At 37.3% G+C, this 20,486-nt stretch overlaps 1 protein-coding gene across 7 annotated transcripts in view; it reads left to right on the forward strand.

Moving 5' to 3' along the window:
- Positions 1 to 7,584, forward strand: part of SLIT2 (slit guidance ligand 2) — a 256,354-nt gene extending 248,770 nt beyond the window's left edge. For 4 of the 7 annotated variants that reach the window (XM_063157704.1, XM_063157706.1, XM_063157705.1 and 1 more), the window contains 3 exons: positions 1,188 to 1,476; positions 4,429 to 4,640; positions 5,736 to 7,584. In XM_063157704.1, the coding sequence (XP_063013774.1) occupies positions 1,188 to 1,476; positions 4,429 to 4,640; positions 5,736 to 5,977 (743 nt within the window). In that variant the 3' untranslated portion in view covers positions 5,978 to 7,584. Of the gene's footprint in view, positions 1 to 1,187; positions 1,477 to 4,428; positions 4,641 to 5,001; positions 5,091 to 5,735 lie in introns of all 7 variants that reach the window. The other 3 variants (XM_063157710.1, XM_063157708.1, XM_063157711.1) reach the window with 3 other exon arrangements.
- The last annotated feature ends 12,902 nt before the right edge of the window (positions 7,585 to 20,486 follow it).

The following is a 20,486-nucleotide window of genomic DNA, read 5'->3' on the forward strand; positions in this document are numbered from 1 at the left end:
GTAATATAGAAAGTTATTAAAAGTATCAGTTTACATGGTTAAGGAGCAGCTATGCAGAACATTGCTGCTTTCTTGTCATTATTCAAGTACCAGAATGAAAATTGTTGATTTTGTCTAGGAATAAACCTATGCAGCTAATAAGAATATTTATTTTCAGGTAAACAGATCTTTTTTATGCTCAGTGTACTTTGATTTCCTTTACTTGTGAATCTCAGGACTCACTTGGGCATTGAGGTATTCATTATTAGAAAGCACTCTCTTAAGAGGTATCTGCTATAGGCTAATATGTTGGCAATAAGTTAAAAGAAAACAAAAGGACTAGAAGAACTTCATGTTTACAAGAAAACATTTGATAATAATGTTCCTTCTGAATTATTCTTGAATTATTCAGAATTATTCTTTAATTATTATAACAGAATAAGTGTATCACATCTACTGCTCTAATTGCACCTATAACCATAGAATGTAACAGAGGAATTACTCTGAAAATGGTCAACAGTGGGGACATTTGCATTATCTAAAAGTGTAAACACATAGTAGTTAGATGTTGAATTATTTTTATTATTGATTGTTTTAGGCTGTACGGGCAAACTAGGAATGGCTTTTAGTTTTATTTTATTAATCTGTCTTTAATACATGCTAAACAAAAGTATTTTTGGTTTTGGAACCTCAACCTGTTAAACTATCCTTTCCAAGAAATTTTCCATAACAAAAGCTCACATTTGAAATGTGTATGCTAGCTCCATTTTGATGAGCTGATCCTACTAAATTCTTCTGGATTTGAGTATCTTAGCTCACAAAAAAATGACATATCAGCTGCTAAATTTCAACAACCTTTGTTTTTCTGGGATTCAGAAACTGTGTGCTATCCTAGACTTAAATGCACTAGGGAAAAACTGGGCAAAGCTGACTTGTTCACAGGTCTGAGCTTCCTTTCTGGTGAAGTCTTGTATTCATCTCTTAAGCATGACTTAAAAGATTTACAGGTTTGGAGCTGGTTTACACAAATGCTTGACAACAAGGACAATTTCCAAAAACTAGATTATTGTTTGTGGTTCTAGTTTGAAAAGCTAGGAATAATTAATTTAGAAGAAGCATTCTTTTAAAAGTGTTTTAAAAATGGGAGAAAACAGTATAGAAAATGGTGAGATTATTACACTGGTTATTTGCTATTATTAATTTCCTAGGCATGCCTGTGAAAAACAACATAGCAGCTTTGCGCCAGTCGCCAGGGCAGAATGGCACCAGCTTCCATGGCTGCATCCGGAATCTGTATATCAACAGTGAACTCCAGGACTTCAGAAATGTGCCCCTGCAAGTGGGAATTCTGCCAGGTTGTGAGCCTTGCCATAAGAAAGTTTGTGTGCATGGCACATGCCATGCTACCAGCCAGTCAGGCTTCTCCTGTGAGTGCGAAGGCGGATGGACGGGACCGCTCTGTGACCAGCAAACCAACGACCCGTGTCTCGGAAATAAGTATGTCCTAACTCGGGAAAAAACAGTAGCAAAATGTGCACATATGTCTCCCGTCATCTGTATTTTTTTTTCCATAAAAGTTCACACTTGCAAGAAGCAACATAACCTGGGCATGTAAAAGTGAAAACGGCACCCAGGTTTTAGCATATGTTCTTTCCATAAACCTAATGAGGGAAAGTCCCCCGTTCAGGGGAGCAGATACACACATCTCACTGAAGTTCTGCCTAAAGCCTGGGAGGTGCTCTTGCATACTTCTGTATGGGCTTCTTCTGTAATGAGATGCACTGATGCAACTGTGGGTATGACCCTTGGCACAAAAATAATTTTGAAGTAGTTGTAAATTGAAAAAAACCTATTTTCTTATTTTCAGTTGTAACGAATAAGGTAATTAAACCATTAATATTATTATTAATAATATTCTTTACTGTGGTTTTGAAAAATGATACAATGAACATACCTAATATTTTATGTATTCAGAGTACTCCAGGTTTTAGGATGAAAATAGATTTCCATCTTTATGGTGACATTCTGTTTAAGTCTTAGTGTGATAATTCTATTTACTGATTTGAGCAGAAAAATTTAGTTTAGATATTTATGCATGTCTGTAGAAAGATTCTTATATATAAATGTTTGGAGATAGAAAAAGATGTATATAATTATGTATATGATAGTATTGATATCTATGCATATTCATCTTTCAAATTTACTATAGAGACAGATTCTATTTGGGTTCATGGACTCCCAGCACAAGAAGATCAGAAACTTCAGAAGTTCAAAGCTATTTTGTATTTATTCATCTTGGGCAACAAGATGCTATTCTGTTTGTCTTTCCACTGTCCTTATTACAGCTTGGCAACACCTTTTTTATTATTTTTTTCTGTTCAAGCAAGCTTCCTTGGGTCTTTTGGCTACTGCTTTTTCAGTGCAGCATTTGCCTATGTAATTTTTGACTTTTAAGGACCAGTGGCCTAAGTTTTCTAAGAGATTCTAATGAGATGTTTTTCAACTCCTATATAAAATGATGTTTAAATGATCTTTTCACATAGTCTGTGGAGAGTCTGACCCTTTAAAGTTTTATACAGCAGTTAGCATGCTTTGCAACACAGTTTTATTTATATTGGTTATAGACTCTTTCAGTACCTTTAAAGTTTTGAATTTTTTCCAGAGCTAGAGCAGTCAGGTTTTGAAGGATATCATTATAGCATTTAATTTTTTATTGGTCATTTTTTTAGGCTGTCCTCTTTCACAGTAACTTTAAAGGGTAGTCACAGCAGGTTATAAAACGAAAATGTGACTTTATATTTCAATACTTGAGGATTAAAAAATAACATCAAATTGTACCCACAAATTTTACTATCAGAAAAGCCAGAGAATTTCTTTAAACTGTCCTTGAAGTACTAGATTCTTCATTGTTTCTTATAACTGTGCTCATTATCACACAAACTGAGTGCTTTTTTGCAGCAAATTATGAAGTTATCAGTATCAGATGTAGGCAGTATCAAAGACAGAAGTAAGTGAGCACAGTGCTAATATTTTTTTTTGCTCTGCAAGGTATTTGTTTCGTTTCAGCTGTATACAGTGCTGTGAGCTTTTAAGAGAAAAAGTCAAACCAATTTTCTTTTTATTTGGAGTGAAGGAGGGCTTCGTTGTTCTTTACTTCTGGGGATTTTCATTCTGTATTTCTTGATTCTTCTCTAAATTTTCTATTGAGTAAATGCATTTTATCCATCTAATACAGTTTGACATTCTGCTTTTTCTGAACAACAGAATTGTCACTGTGATCTCTGTTTGAAAAATGGAGATGATCTTTTAGAGATGCACATCATGAAAAGGCTTAAGACACATTTACCTACATCTAGGTGTAGATAGTGACCAAATATAGTGACCAAAGTTTGTTCTCTAGTCAGTAAAGGAATAAGCACATTTCAGAAGAATAAATAAGAGTTCAAGTTGTCTAATCATCTTCTAGATAAGCTCATTTCTCCCCATGACTGACTGTGTCTGGAGCTTATGGCAATTATACATCCAACTTGAGTGCCTGACACAGGTACCTAAAATTAGATGAGATGAAACTGTGCCTGAGACTTTGCACTTAGCTTGATGTTCCTTTCAGTACAGTCAGAAGATGAAATTTAGAGCTTCAAAGAGCAGGTGAAAACAAAAGTATGAGAGTTAGCATTAGCTAAAATTTAATCATCTTCTAAGTCAAAGCAAAACTTTACCAAAGATCTTGACACAGATTGCTTTGATATCTAAAGCCTGTATAGAGCATGGCAGGATGTCAGTGCCACCTGAGTAACTGTAGATCAGAAGTCCTAAAAGTGGATTTTTATATATGGTGAAAAGATCAAATGCTGAATATAATGAAAAATAAACAGAAGCTATCTGCCCCATGATACTGTCTAGGCCTTCCATTTTGAATTGCTAAATAACAGTCTTGAAATATCAGACTTCAACCACAGGAACAATGTGCAACTTGAAACTGACATTTCTTGAGTCAGAATAGCTTCTCTTAGGAAGTAGCTGAACTGTATGTGCTGGGAGCCCCATATTTCATGAGTGATAATATGGAGTTTCTTTTAAATGATACACAAACCAGAATTTCAGGTGAGTTTCTTTTTTCTTTGGCTTGATTTCACTGTGTTCTTCTCAAAAGCATGCTGAAAATGTAGGCAGACAGGAAATGTTTTTAATATTCGTGGTCTGTGAAATTTTTCCATAACACATCTACAGTGGCTATTTTCTGGTGAGAGGGAGTTCTGTACTGCAGCTTGTTTTGTGTAAACCTGCATACTAATTATAAACCACTTCACTGCATCTCACTGAAAAAGTCCATTAGAAACAAAAGCAATTTCTTCTGAGTACAGTCCAAAGTATTTGTAGTTAATGTTGCTTAGCCTGAACTTTGATGAATAATTTATTTTTATTCTCTTGGGCTTGTTTCCCCTGTAGATGTGTGCATGGTACCTGCTTGCCGATCAATGCATTTTCATACAGTTGTAAATGCCTGCAGGGACATGGGGGAGTCCTCTGTGATGAAGAGGAAATGCTGCTTAACCCCTGCCAATCCATCAGGTGTAAACATGGCAAATGTAGGCTTTCAGGACTTGGGAAACCATATTGCGAATGCGGCAGCGGATACACGGGGGACAGTTGTGATAAAGGTAAAAAAAAAAATTCACTCATGTTGTTGTGGTCTTAGAAAATAGGCTTTTTTAGTAAAACATGAACAGCCAAGCACATGAACAGCCAAAAACATGACCAGTTTTTTTTTTTTCCACAACACACACATTTGTTGCTTTTTTTTTCCTGCCATAAGACTTTATCTTGATGAGAGAAAAACCAAGCCTTTCCCATGAATTTATTTGCATTTTGAGGATTTTTTCATCAAACGTTTTGCTGTGAAAACATTTCTTTTTTTTTTTGCCTTTATTCAAAAACACATTTTTACTATATTTAACTATTACCTTTTACCTGCTATATCTTTCTGTATTTATTGTTTCTCTACCTTCTGCAACTGAGAAGCCAAATCCAATGATTCTGCTCCTAGTTTTATCACAAACTCTACTTTTGACCTCTCAGCTTCAACTGATTTATCACAGCGAATTATGCAGGTGAGATGGATGAAAACAGGATGACTTTTCCCCCTACCTTTTTCTTTCTCCTTTGTCTATCAAAGCTCTCCCTCTCCCTCTTTTCCCTTACCCCAGATGGCATTTATTTTGTATTGTACATAGATGTGAATAGAAGAATATGGCTGTAGAACTTTTAGCAGATGTCTCATTTTTAGCTGCCTTTATACCTCAGTAATTTATGAAGTTAGCGGAATGTAACTTATATTAAATAAGAGTTTGAATAATATTAAACTCCAGGTCTAATAAATTAAATTGCATGCTCTCTGAAACATTTCCCTATGGTAAACAGAACCAGCTGCAAGCAGTGTAGCAACAGAAGATATGTATTTTTATAAAAGAGGAAAAGATTTAAGCTTCCAATTTTCTTGTCGTTGTAATAGCTTCGTATTTATGGTTTACACATACATAATATAAGCTTTACCAAAAATAGGAGGTATAGGGAATGAAACCCAGCATTAACCGCATTACATTTGGAAGAACCACTAGTTTCCAATGCACAGTCTCGGCCGAACTTTAAAATACCAATCCCAACTGCAAATAGTAGCGCATCATCTTCCTGCATTACGCATTCTCTGACCCGCGCCTCAAAACCGTGCCTCTTATTTTGAACGTTGTTTCCCACAGAAATCTCTTGTCGAGGGGAACGAGTCCGAGATTACTACCAAAAGCAGCAAGGGTATGCTGCGTGCCAGACGACCAAGAAGGTTTCGAGACTAGAGTGTAAGGGCGGGTGCTCGGCCGGGCAGTGCTGCGGGCCGCTGCGCAGCAAGAGGCGGAAATACTCCTTCGAGTGCACCGACGGCTCGTCCTTCGTGGACGAGGTGGAAAAAGTGGTGAAGTGTGGCTGTACAAATTGTCCCTCCTAAGTGTCCCTGTCACACTTGTCTTTTGAAAATGTTGTATACTTATTGACCGTGTCGGACTAATTAATGCTTCATAGTGGAAATATTTGAAATATATTGTAAAATACAGAACAGACTTATTTTTATTATGAGAATAAAGACTTTTTCTTCATTGAAAAAAAAAAAAGATTCAAGTGCTTGAACTGAGACTTCTCATACCCAAGAGGAGCTTTGAAGAAAAAAAAAAGACCTGGTAACATTGCAGCAGAAATGGGAAACTTTAACTGCTTTTAACATGGATTCTTCTTTATAACATGCTGAAGATACACTGACACTATACACATGTGACTTTCAACTTAACAGCTCAGAGATGAAATACTGACCAGAACACGAGGCTTGTTTTTTCACTTTCGTATCAGTCTATTTCATTGTCTTGACAGACCACACCAATCACTTACCTGTGGATGAGGAAGCTTTATGAGCAAAAAGAATCAGATTATACAGAAATAACAATTGTTTGAAACACATTTTGTCTTTTGGAACTATTAAACATCTTGAGAAGATGGGGTCTCATTTAATGAATGGGAAATAGGAGATACAAGAATATACTATAATCCTGAAATCTCCTGTTGATGTGTACTTTTATGTCAGCATGTTAGCAAAAGAAGCATAAAAAAGTGTTTATCTTCCCTTTTACAGTATTAATTTTTTGTAATATAAATGTTCCGGGGATGATAAAATAGATTATTGATGGATAAATTAGTAATAATATGGATTTCTGTTTCTATGAGTTCTAAACAGGTCTATACAGTATTGGGTTTCATTGAGAAATATTTATTGTATCAAAGTACATTGTACTTAACCCTTTTAGGCCATCCCTTTTACTGTTTTTCAATGCTTTAATATATATTAATTTATATTTGTCCCAGTATTTTTGTAATTTTTTTTAAAGGACTTAAAAATCAGGATTTTTTTGCAATAGAACTAACGTAGCATGTCGTCTTGGGGTAAATGTTTTAAGTCTGTTTTTTCCTTTCCATTCCCTTTTCCTTTTCCTTAGAATCTGACCACTTGGTGTCACTGAATAGAAAGTGGTGACAATTTGTGGTTTCACAGATAACAGATATTCAGGACACCTTCCAAGAACCTGTAATATATTACAGAAAATGTCTTTACACTAGATGGCAATTGTAGAGAAGTTAATTTTCCCTATATACAGTACTTACAGAAAATAAGATGGCGTGTAGAAAATTCCATTAGAAGATAGATCTTTATAAATTAATATTCCTATGGAGCTCTTTACCTTTTTTATAAAAGAGAAGAAAAGGCTGTGCTATCAAAAACTGTGATTTTCCCCAAATAATAAAACTACTCTACTGCCCCTAATGTTCCCCATGTTAACATGTTGCTGCTAAATTATAATGTAGAACTGGTAATCAATAGTGGGTTGTGTTCTTCTTTCAGTAAAACCCAGGGTACCCTGTAAAAATGCAGATGTTTTTTCAATTTTATTTTATTATTTTTTTTACAAAAAAGTTAGATGTACATGTGTAATGCAGTGTGCTTTGTCATATTTGGACTGATATCAGTAATGCTACTGATGTTTGTAAATTAAACAGATATTTACTTCATTAACAGCTTTTATTTGTATTCTTCTGAGAAGTTTAAATTGTCTAGCAGCCTTTAATTAAACATCTGTTGCAAAGAATATTTGGTAAAAAAACAGAATAAAACCCAACCCTAAATCTAGTGTATTCCTTGCTGAAAATCTGAAGAAGGAATTGACTTGGGATAATTACAACTAGAGGCAGTGACATCTGAAAATGTCTGTGCATTATGAACTCAGATGAACTTATACCAAAACTAAGAAAACTACTTATAACTACAGTACACTGCAGGAAAAGACAATTTGAGTCTATCCTAATACTTAAGTGGTTATAAAAATGGCAATTTGACAGTTGTTCTAGCAATATGATTCTTTAGAAGGATTCGGTTTCACTAATCTTTGACTAAGTATTTTAAATTTAAGCAATTGGATGGGATGATACTTAACCAGGGGTTTTTTTTCCTCTAATATATTTTTTACAAATAATTCTGTGTTTATTTTACTTAGTCTACTTTAGAATTTGTCTAAATATTCAGTGAAACAGCCTTTGGTTTGAGAGCTTCTTTGCACTTTCTGTGACTGCTAAAAATCTGCTGTAAATAGGGATAGTTTTGAGGAGAAAGAAGATGTTTTTGCCTAACACTTCTAAAACAATATTCTTGGGTATGGAAAGATCTCTTGGAGCTCAACGTCCCTGCATCTGGAGCTGGATTGCTTTCTGTCCTCATATTGACAGAGAAAGATGAACTTTGCAGTGGTATTCAAGCAATACTGGCAGCTACTGGTGATCTTGTCATCAAGAGAGGGACCTTCTGTGGTCTCCAAGCAGAACCAGAAAAATGAACAGAATAGAATAGAATAGAATAGAATAGAATAGAATAGAATAGAATAGAAAGAATAGAATAGAATAGAATAGAATAGAATAGAATTACGGAAAAGAGAGAAAGAGAGAAAAAGAAAGAGAGAGAGAGAGAGAGAGAGAGAGAGAGAGAGAGAGAGAGAGAAAGAAAGAAAGAAAGAAAGAAAGAAAGAAAGAAAGAAAGAAAGAAAGAAAGAGAGAGAGAGAGAGAGAAAGAAAGAAAGAAAGAAAGAAAGAAAGAAAGAAAGAAAGAAAAGAAAGAAAGAAAGAAAGAAGAAAGAAAGAAAGAAAGAAAGAAAGAAAGAAAGAAAAGAAAGAAAGAAAGAAAGAAGAAAGAAAGAAAGAAAGAAAGAAAGAAAGAAAGAAAGAGAAAGAAAGAGAGAGAAAGAGGGAAGGGAGGGAGGGAGGGAGGGAGGGAGGGAGGGAGGAAGGAAGGAAGGAAGGAAGGAAGGAAGGAAGGAAGGAAGGAAGGAAGGAAGGAAGGAAGGAAGGAAGGAAGGAAGGAAGGAAGGAAGGAAGGAAGGAAGGAAGGAAGGAAGGAAGGAAGGAAGGAAGGAAGGAAGGAAGGAAGGAAGGAAGGAAGGAAGGAAGGAAGGAAGGAAGGAAGGAAGGAAGGAAGGAAGGAAGGAAGGAAGGAAGGAAGGAAGGAAGGAAGGAAGGAAGGAAGGAAGGAAGGAAGGAAGGAAGGAAGGAAGGAAATGCTCCCAACACCCCAAAACCAAACCCAGCTTTGTCACCTGCCCCTCTGAAGAAAAACAAGGCACCCACATCAAGTGGTGCCTGAGCTTTCCTTACCCCCTTTCTCAGCACCTCATGCATCCTGAATCATCAGTGCCACTGTGCATGAGAAGAGGTAACTCCCTCAATGGGATGGGTCACCCTAACACCCTTCTAATACATAAATCTAGTATCTTGTAATACTGCTCTTATAAGCTGCCTTGTCCCTGTGTTCCCCAAAAGGGAAATGGGGATATGAAGGAGCTGTCACTTTAGGTATCACTGCCACAGTGGAGAATTTAGTTCTTTGCAGAACACTCCAGACACAGGTGCTCATTCAAAAACATAAGTCATGCAGCTTTTAACACAGCTTAGGGATTAGGTTTTTCTTCTTGTGTCTGCTACCTCCTCTCGAAATCACTGTCACACAGTCTGCTTTTAATGTATTGAATAAAATCCATAAAATGCACTGGATCTGAAGGATATGACTCAGTATCGTGGCCAAGTTCTCACTTCAGTTTAGCACAGCATACAATTAGAATTCTTCTTTCATTAGAAACTAAGAAAAATAAAACAAAGATTCCATCATTTTTGCCAGTGTTCTTAAAAGCTGTAAAAAAGAGAAAACACATGAATACTGCCTAATTTGTACTGCACAGCTCTTACTGTCATCTAACAGATGACAAAATTGTGAAAGAGCATGAAAAAAGACCATTCTTGAATAAAGCTAACTAAAGACATTGCTCTTTTGTTAACACTGCAAGTCAATTCAGAACAGCAGCTATCACACATGGAACCAGATTCTGCAGTCTGTGTTAACTTTTCTGGGGTAAATGGATATTCGAGGGATAAAAACTCTGTTCTAAGCAAACCAATGGTAGGCTATGAACAAGCTTTGAGTTAATTTCATAAGATCTATTGTAGTAAAAGTTTTGTCTTCAGGATACTTTTTATTGCCATAGGGGGACACCAAGAGCCTTAGTGTTACAAGAATCATTGTGATACGATGTGTAATATGTCTAGGTGCCACAATATGACACTCATGATGTTATGAAGGCATTTGCTTTGAAAGAGGAGCATGCAGAGGTTTTGGAAATGACAAAAAGTCTGGAAGACCAAGTCATCCATAGCGTACTTGCAGGGATGGGAGCAAGGCACTAAAGTGGATTGTCACCATGTTAATTTTGATGAGAGGATGACTAAGATGTGGTGAGTAAGGTGATGACTAAGAGATAAGAGAGAGAGGGGTATATTACAAAAAGGAGCTCCCTGCTAAGAAGAAAATGCACAGAAGATTTGGAAAACTGTGAAGTCTTGGGGGCTGTTTGTTTTGAAGCTCTATTTTGGGAGCTTTATCTGTTGCTGCTTGAAACTTACATTTTTTAAAAAAACCCTTTACAATTCTGACAAACACACACTTGATATTTCTGTCTTGAGTTAACCCTATTATTTGATCAAAAGTGTATCTTTCCAAAGCAATTCAAAATCCCATCTTTTGGTTCTTTTCTTCTCCTTTGGACGCAAGTGTTATTCCTGCAGTAGCTCATTAGGCATGCAGCTGCCTGTGCTTCAGCTATCCCACCTTACAGTGGAGAGCCTGGCACATCATTTCAGTTCCCATGAAGTGCAGTTCACCAGCTGAGCCTTTCAGGATTCTTGGTTTTTAGAAGTATCTATAGACAGAGCTGGTACCTCCAATCTATTTAAGATTCCTGGAGCAGAAATCAGAAAATCATTGGTAGTTGTGACTATGTAGGGGCTGTCAGGAGGACAGTAAAACTGAAGTGTTTGCCTGCATGTCTGGAGAGCCTGCTCTTTCACTGTGTTCCCAATGTATTGTGTTCCTGGGAGAGTGGGAAGTCATGCTCATCCTTTCTAAAATATTTTAGAAAAGAGGGATTTAGTGTCCTTCTGTAAATAAATCGTCTAGTCTGGAAATCATAGGCCTCTTTGGCCCTCAGCCAGGTTAAACTCTGTATGTATACCTTAACATCAACCATCATTTTGGACACCAACAGATCCTGATGTTAAAAAAAGTGAATAAATCTTGCTCTCAGTTTAATAAAACACAGATGGGAAAAGCAAACTAAACACAGAGTTAACAACTCCATTCACTAGTCTCCTGGGCTCCATGTGATTAGATCAGAGTTGGAGGGTTTGTTCCTGCTGCTGCTGTTCTGGCCAGTGTCCGTAGGGGTGATGGCCAGCAAAGAAGAAGTATTCTGTCAGAGCTGGATGTCATTTGTCAGGCTGAGAAAGAGCAGTCATCTCACTGAACAGCAAGACTCCTGGCTATCCACAGTCCCAGCAAATACACTCCAGCTCTACAGCATGACACCCGTGCTGCAGGAATTTTGCTCAGCCATGGGAACAGGCTTTAAAACTGCCTCCCAGATCCACAGCGTTATTTCAGAATGCTGATCTGAGTAGTGTTTTCTGGTCCTTACAATTCCATCTTTTTATTTCATTCCAGGTTAGAGGGAAACTCCTCTAGTTCTGCACATCGAGCCTCAGCACTCTCAATCACTGCCCTATGCTACATATAGAAAATTGAGACTTTTTTTTTGTTCCTGTTTTAGATATGCAGTAACATTTGTAGAGGGATCAGAAGACCTGCCTTAAAGAAGAAGGTTATACATACAGATAAAGAGATAAAACATTCTAATGGCCTTTAAAATCCAGAAAATGTTAAACTAGCTCCTCTGAAACAGTCTGACAGCCATAAAGTGATATAAACTTATTTATTTTGTAGATTTTTAGACTTACACCACGAGATGGTTATCTGGTTTTGACTGCTACAACTTATACTTTTTTTAAAATTCCTTTTAGGATACTTTCCATATCACAAGAGACAAGTAAAGATAGGATTAATGTGGCTGGGTTGCTTTTTCTGACATTAAAGTTCCTTAAAATTATCCAGTAGCCTTTCTTCAGGACATTTTTCTTATTTCTCATCATTTTTAACATTCTAGGCTTCAATCTGTTGTTTCTATGAAACTTTGTTGACTTTGTTTAATTTCCAGAACAGATTTAATGCTTCCAGAGAGAGGAAAAGGATACCATCTTTTTCCTGCAGCTGTGCCTAAAATCTCTCACAGAACATCTTTAGAAGTATGTTTTCTTTCAAAGTCCTCTGAGACTAGGTTAACTTGAGCTGGTTTTACTGCAAATTTGGTTGGGGTTTTTTCTTTTGCTTCTGATTAACTGTATTTATTTAATCACATTTATGTGTTTCTGCTATGGTAACAGCAATAAGAGGAGTACCTTCTGACCTGGGCTTTAGAAGTTGCTTGCCGTTTGGAAATAGTCAGTTTAAAGAGTCTGAGGTTTGCCTGTTCTCTTTCCTTCCCTTTCTTTTTCTTTTTTTTTTTTTTTTTTTTATTGTTATTTTGTTTTGTTGGGGTTTTTTGTTGTTGTTGTTATTTGTTTGTTTTGTTTTGTTTTGTTTTTCACTGGTTCTCCTTCCCTAATGTTTCACCCATTTTTGTGTAGTTTTATGCTTATTTTGTAGAGGAAAGGTAAGAACATGAGATACTGTCAACAGTAAATAAAACTGACCACAGAAGACCCATAGATCTACACAGAATATAACCCTAACCCACATACTCCTCTGCCGAAAAAGATTCATTATTGCTCTAAATTAAAAAAAAAGCAAACAAAAAAACCTTAATGAGAAACTTTGAAAAGCAGCTTAAATGTGAGAAGCAAAAGGTTTAAGTCGCAAGTGATCCAAACAGTGCTCATCATTCATTATCACAAACCACAGACCAGCCACTGGCATTCACACCTTCTCTCCTGCTCCAGGCACTCCAGACGCTGCTTGCTTCTCCTTTCCCACCCACCCGACTCCAGCCCTGGCTGTCCTGCCATTCCCACGGCCTTCCCAGGCGACACATCTTCCTTCCCGTTTGCAGAAAGTCACAGCAGTCACCTTCCTGCATGTGCCTTCCCTAAGATAACTTGAGGTGTCTAATCAGGCTAAAACACCATGCTGGTGATGGAAAGAACACTCTCAAAATAATTACCATTTGAGTATTTAAAAATCGAGCATTATTTATTAAACTGTTATGGCAAAGTGCTAGTACCAATCAGTGGGAACTGTGGCTGTCAAAACATTAAAGTAATAAAACTCCCAATCTGTGCATGCCATGGAGAATGATGCCTGTCAGGTTTCATTCTGAAAAGCAACTGTAACCAGCTTAATTGAAAGGAACTCACTGAAAATAGAACTCACTGAAAATCTGCTCAGCAATCACACGCAAACACTGCAAACAGAAAATATGCCCCAGTTTGCCTGGTTTGTTTGGGTTTTTTACTAAGAGAACAAAGAATAAGCATTCAAATAGGTAAGGCATGCATGCCTGGGAAATAACGCTAACAAGGAATATTATCAAACTTTAGGCAGTGAATTCACAAGGGAATTTGCTGCTATTGCTTATGGGTAACAAATACAAATATGTATTTTTAAGCTTTTGCAGAAAGGACACTTAAATTCCAGAAAATAGTGACCAGATACACAAGTCAACCTACTTCATGCGGACATGAAAGAACTGTTTGGGAATGAGTTCTTTTAGCAGAAGTGATCTCAGTTCCTTTGAATTTCATATGGTAATTAACAGGCTGTTGAAATTCCAGAAAACAACCATCTTAGATGAGACAGAAGAAAATATTAAAGATTTAAGACATCTAGGGCCAGATTCACTGTTGATTTAAGCCGCTTAATGCTGTTTCAGTGAAGCAAAGCAGCTGTAAATCCAACGTAGCTGGCCTGGAGCCACTGTGACTGCTATCAGCTAAAACAAAAGGAGTTCTCAGGGCACCAAACCTGGGTATGGAAATGTGGAGCAATCACTTGTGTTACTTTGTGCCCCTCTTGCTCATCTCTGCCCTGCTGCCCCATTGAACTGATGCTGAGAATCTGTGGGAAAGGAGATTGCTCTTCAGTGCTGCGCTCCAAGCTCCAGGGGAACAAAGAGAATTGGCAATTCCTCTTCAGCAACAGCACACAAAAATGAAAGACAGGAGGTCTGTAAACAAAAAAATAAAATTGAGTACTATTGTAGTAAAACTACTTCTAGTGAAGTCATTTCTTGAAGTAATTTCTTTAGTACTCTCTCTTAAAGACTGACTTAATTGTGGCTCCATAAGAAAGCATTATGGAAAACAGATTCTTCTTGTAAAATCTTCAGTGTGTGTGTGTATATATATACATGGATATATAAGGGTGAAAGTGCATACTTTTTTTTGTTTGTTTTTCAGGGTAGGAACTTATTCAGGCTTTTTAGTTCCCCTGAGCAGCAGGTATGATTAAGAATTCAAGGTAGCTAGCAGCAAGGAGGTTTGACCTAATCTATCTTGACTTTGCACTCTATGCATATAAATGCAGCAGTGTAGTTTACTGAGGTACAGCATATCTAATTTAGTCACAAGCATGCACTGAAATGGCTGTGTGCACATGGAGATCACTTCTTCTTTTTTTTTTTTTTCCAGGTTTTAGCCAAATTAGAGGATCAAAGCCATGTAAAACCTTTTGTAATGAAACTTGAAGCCACATGTAATGAAACCAGATAGTTTTTCCTTTCTGATGTAAAGTCTTTCCTGTTTTCAGACATTACTATAAACCTACATCTTGGTCCAGTCTGTAACTTGGTCCAGCTTGGATTAGCTTTGCAAATAGTTTGATGAATCTGGGATGATTTATAGCTGGAGGTAGAAACAAAACAAACAAAGAACCTATAGTCTGGCCTGCTTTACTCTCAAAATTAAGTGTAACTGCCTACTGACTCCTTTTGGATTTTTGTGTCTGTTCAAATCCCAGAAGGAAAGCACCCCACTGTATCCTGGATCCACAAGAAAAAGATACTGCAGTGGTAAATGTAAAAGTAAGCTTCACAAATATCCTTCCTTTTTCTGGTAAATTTCCATTTAGACTTAAATGAGGGATTTATACAGAATGAGATTGAGGAAAATATTTCCTCCTTAGTACCAAGAGCTGAATGCACTCATCTTTGTTCAGAAGACAAGAAGTACATCTATCAAAGAGCACTTTATCCATGCTATCCACAAACTTGTTCATTCACTTTTAATTCCGCTTAAAAGGAAGAAGACAAATATCAGCAGGGATCGGTTTAGCAAAAGGAAGTGTGACATTCAGAAAAATCAATAGGGATTTGCAAAGAGAGCGTGGCTAAAACTTAGCAGTGAAAAGAATGTGAGTTATGGAAGCTCTAAGAGTTCCCATTTCCTACCTGCTTCTAAGTCTAATGAGCCTAAATTCAAGATATGTCTTCAGGGAATAAGGTGATTTTTGTGAAGAATATCCTACACTTTCATTTCATAACACAGATTCTTTCAAAAATGCTTCTTCACTGGGCCATATTTTTGCTCAGAAATCATGCTGGCTCTTGGTATTTCTACCTGTTACCACTGCACCTGCACCAGGTGACACCATTATCTGGGCCAGGCCATCTTGCTTTCAGCATCAGCAGGCAGAAGGGGAACAAACCAGTCCCACAAGAAGCAGCTGTGCAAAGTATGCCTCAAGCAAAATCTGAATGAGCAGATGCTTTGCTCCTCTGGCCCAGTGCGGGTAACACTCTGTCTCACTTAAGGGAGAAGCTCAAATGAAGAGCTGATTGAAGTTGTTTGTGTATTCCAGTGTTTGGCCAGAAGGAATGGAATATTTATCTTGACACACATTCATTCCCATATAACTAGAAAATAAAAGTATAAACAGTCACAAAACTTTAAAAACATAATACTGAAGGTATCTCTAATTCTTGATAAAAAAAGCATTTTATGAACACAAATAAGAACACAGAAATGTGGCCCTACACGAATTTAAACCCACAATTCTTTCTGTTATCAAAATTTTACTCCTGAGCTAAGAGGATTTCGATCTGTATCATATTACAATACATTCAATATTTAAAATATCTTTTTTATTTAAAGGTATCCTAAGCAAGAGATCAGTGCTTATGTTACAACAGATCATGTTTCCTATTATTATCAATAGTGATCACTTTCAAAGCACAGATGGACATTTGAGGCTCAGTAACATTTCCATGAAATCTATCTACACCTTGTGTAAGGTCAATCATGCACAAAGCCATTTAACCAATCTTTAAAATACACATGAATCCTTTAATTCATTCTAGATCAAAATGCTGGTTTTCATCCACTTGAGGCATGAAAATGTATATAATGGATTCAGAAAAATTCCACATAATTTTCCTGGCTAGATGTGAAATTTCCTTCAATCTTTGATCTATAATGTAGTAATGTGTCAGCTAGACCAGAGTAGTTTTATGTGCAGGAAATAAGCTGAGTAGCTTCATGGTTAATTGATTAAAAGGCTCTAAAGAAGGTGCAAGATCAAAGAGCAACTTAATGGTTTTATGTTACTCTAGAGAACTGTTGGTCCACTTGTCTGACAAGACTGACCTTGGGCAATGAAGTAACAGGCAATTTTAAAAAATTGCAAAACTAAAACACAGATCATGTTTATCTAGTTCAGCATCCTTATTTCTGTTAGCAAGTATTAGGGGGCACACCCCAATTTTCTTAAGACAGCTTCATTTTGTTAGCCTTTTCTGCTATGTGGTCTAAATATTGAGTACACAACAACAACAACAAAATGACACAAAATAAACCAAAAATGGGGAAAAACCCTCAGAAAGTCAGAATCATGGAATGCTATGCCATTGATTAAAAGTCTATGTAGACAAACAAATATCAAACTATAGCTGAATGACAATTCAATGCAGAGTCCTTGGTCTGTGGAATCACTGATCTTCCTCAGTGTCATCACTGGCACTGGGAACTGATGACACCTCGTAGCTTTCAAGATTGGCTCATCTTGAGAAGTACATTAGGGAATAGGAGCTGCTCAAGTAATATAATTGCTTAAAATAAAGGAGATTTAAAAAGAAATAAATAATGCATTGACTCTTACAGAAGAATTTAAGTGGGCCATTCTCTAAATGACACTTTAAACCACTATACTTTCTGGTTAGGCTGGGCCATTCAAAACTCTCATGAGCACAGTTTGGTTCATGTCTCCTGAATACAAGCATTATAATTACATTGAGGTAAAAGAGAAATACTGATAATATCAGGGAAATAATAGTAAGAACTGCACGTAAAAATATTTCCACGAGCACCATAACCAGAATCTGAATTTTTCCGAGTTCTGATACAGTGTGGTATTTTGTAGCCACAAGCAGATAATATTTTGCTTTAATTGAACAATTAAGACAATCACTTAAGACATCAACACTAATAAGACTGGAGTTAGGCTCAATCTGGGATTCTATTCTATTTCAATCTGCAGTGCTTGGGCTTCTGGAGAACAGTACTGTTTGCAAGACAGATGCAGCCTCCCCTTCATGCAGAGATGGCTTCATAAGTCAAAATCACAGTTACACTAAAAAAATCACATTTTTCTCTTCTTCTGTATTAATCTTGCTCTCCCCAAAACCAAGATACTCTTACATGTTTTCCCATGCAGTTTTTAATGTTTCTATGGATAATCTTGTCCCTCCCCACCAAACTTTTATCTCATTAAACGGCGAAGCAAGGTCCCATCCTCAGGCAACACTACCACTGTTTCCATCTTAGCAAAAAAAAAAAGAGAACTTGTTCTCCAAGTATTTATCTTTCCTTCAATATCATCAGGAGACCTTGGCCATGTGGCTAGAGGTATCACAGGATGCCCACCACTAGGAGCAAAATTATGAAGGCATCATTGAATCTGAAAACAACTTCCCTGAAGGAAAACTATTCCTTTAAGAGACACCTAGGAAAGTACTTGGATAATCTGAATTATTGGAAAGATAGAGAGTCACAGGAAATGTGACAAGACACAGCATCTTAGGGAGACTCTTCTCATCTGTAGATTATAAATTAATTAACTCATCTGACCAGTGTTTTAATGATGCCGTTCTGTGCTCTACCATTAATGTCTTCTATTTACAGGACATGACTTTCAGGTCAAGGATGTAGAAGTTCCCTGCTGTTCTATTTACTTAAAACAAACAAACAAACCCCTCCTACTGTTCCTGCTGGCCTGCTTCACTTCTCAAAGAAGAATATCCCTCTTGAGCTGACCAGCTGACAGCTCTGCCAAGTGCCTGATAAGCTTCTGCTCCTGGGTCACCACTGAGTGGGAACTTGGGAGCCGTGTAATGGGATTAGCTTTCCCACACCATTCCCAGAGAGCCCATTGTTGAAAGAGGAATAGTTTTATTGGTGGCAATAAGTCAAACACAAACCCTTGGCAAATCAAAATAAGAAAAAAAAAAAAAAAAAAACAAACATGGAGTTTTGGCAGAATCTGAGATTTGCACTATTTGAAATTTCTTTTTAAGCTGATGAAGAAGTTAACTGATCTGGAATGGGCCACTACATTTACAATAGAGCTAAAGAGTAACACATTAAAGACTCTTCTTTTGTTTTGATAAATGATCTTTCATAACCTCAAAGGGCTTTCTTTCTCAAAGATCCTAAGTAAAAAAAGTCCCAACCCAGAAACACATCCTTGGGATGAGAGGGAAAAATACTAACTGCTAAACTTTCTGTGCAGGAGTCTTGAATTAGCAATTTTGTAGCTTTGCAAGTACAAAATGCAGGGGATTTTTGTGATTTAAGGACATAATAATTTTCAATGCACAAATTCCCTTTACTGGAGTATAAATGGTGCCTTGAGGGCACATAACAGCATTGAATTGGGCCTGGCAGAATCAGTTTTATTGTATTCTACTGTGCAGAAACAATTCTTTTAGTAAAATTGTAACATGGCATTTTTCAGCCTGCTCAAGTTCAGTCTTGTTATTGTAAATTACTTTGTATTTGAGAGGTATATCCAAACATCTGTACTTAATACTGTCTTGAACCTTTTCTTTTATAATCTAAAACTCCTCTTTTTGTTTTGCTCTAGCCACTTTTGTGGCTCGTATTTCTAGCATAAGTGCTTTTCACAACTGTTGTCTAAATCCCAATTTCGTTTTCCAAATGATTAACAATACTCCAAAGAGACTTATGGGAAAGGGTACTTCCTAATTTGTTTTTCTAAGTCTTCTGTGGAGCTTGTGTGTTTCCAGTGTCTTGTTACCAACAGATTGTAACTGAAGATTTGATTGTCACCTCTGCGTTTTGGAGGCTTCTATTTTTCCCAGTGAAGCTGTTGCCACATTTATAGTTAAAATGCTTGTACATGTGCTTGTGGACCTTACACCTCTTCAGCATGGTGAACCTCTCGCTCTTGTGTTAATGATTATGGTATCTTCACATGTTTTGTTTATGCACCAACCAAGCACCTGGGGAAATAGGACATCATGTGGAGTCTTAAAACTTCACAAACTGAGAGGCTGGGTGAACATTGCTGGAGCAGAGGTATCACTGTAGGGATTAGCAAAAAGGTTATGCGGTGAAGACATACCACTCAGCTGGAATTAATTTGGGAAAGCCTCATATAGAGTGGTTTTAAGTCTGAAATATCTCAGGATCTTGCAAAAATAAGAATTTTCTCTTATTAAAATAACCATTGAACTTTCAGATTGCAGAGGATTTCTTGTACCTACAACCCACACACCAGGAACTGAAGAAATGCGGTGCTGAGCTGCAGTTAATAAGCCCAGTCAGACCTTGATGAGAGCTAATGAACTCCTACGGCTTCTTGCTGACTGTGTGGCACCATGCAGCTTTCTTGCCATCCTTTTTTTAATCATTTCAGGTCCAGGGGGGCAGTGTTGGGTAGGTGCTGGCATGAATCCACAGGCCTCATTAACACCAGAGCTCCTGCTCAGGGCAGTGCAGGCGCACAGTGCCTCTGGACCCATGTTGGCTCTAGAAGCACTGTGACATTTGTAGCTGCTCTATACCCAATTTCACAGGCTCCCAAGCACAGCTGATGCTCAAAACCCATCTCCCAGGGTTTGCTCCACTAAGTGGTCAGGAAGCAGCTGTAAGACTGAAAAGGTCATAATTGCCTCAGTGTTGTGATTACCGAAGGACTTTGCCCACTATGACAAACTATATAAAGAAGCAGCTGCTCCTCTGTGACAACCAAAACACACCCCATTCTGAATATGTCTCAGTGAATTCCTGGATTTTTGGCCATTAAGTTGAGCTGCCTGACTGGAACTTGGGATGAGATAAAGGTGGTACTATTAACTCAAATTAGGAAGAGGTAAACAAGCTGGGGGAGCACTGATTATGAACATAAAGAATCCACAAAGAAAGCCAACTCAGCAACTGTGCTGCAGTCAGCTCTGATTGAGTCCAGCAGGGAGAGGACACAGCCCACTGACTCAAAAGAAGAGGAAGACTGAGCATGGGACTAATTAGCTTTG

The sequence above is a fragment of the Melospiza melodia genome, chromosome 5 (genome assembly GCF_035770615.1).
Source record: "Melospiza melodia melodia isolate bMelMel2 chromosome 5, bMelMel2.pri, whole genome shotgun sequence".
In the NCBI taxonomy this organism is placed as follows: Eukaryota; Metazoa; Chordata; class Aves; order Passeriformes; family Passerellidae; genus Melospiza; species Melospiza melodia.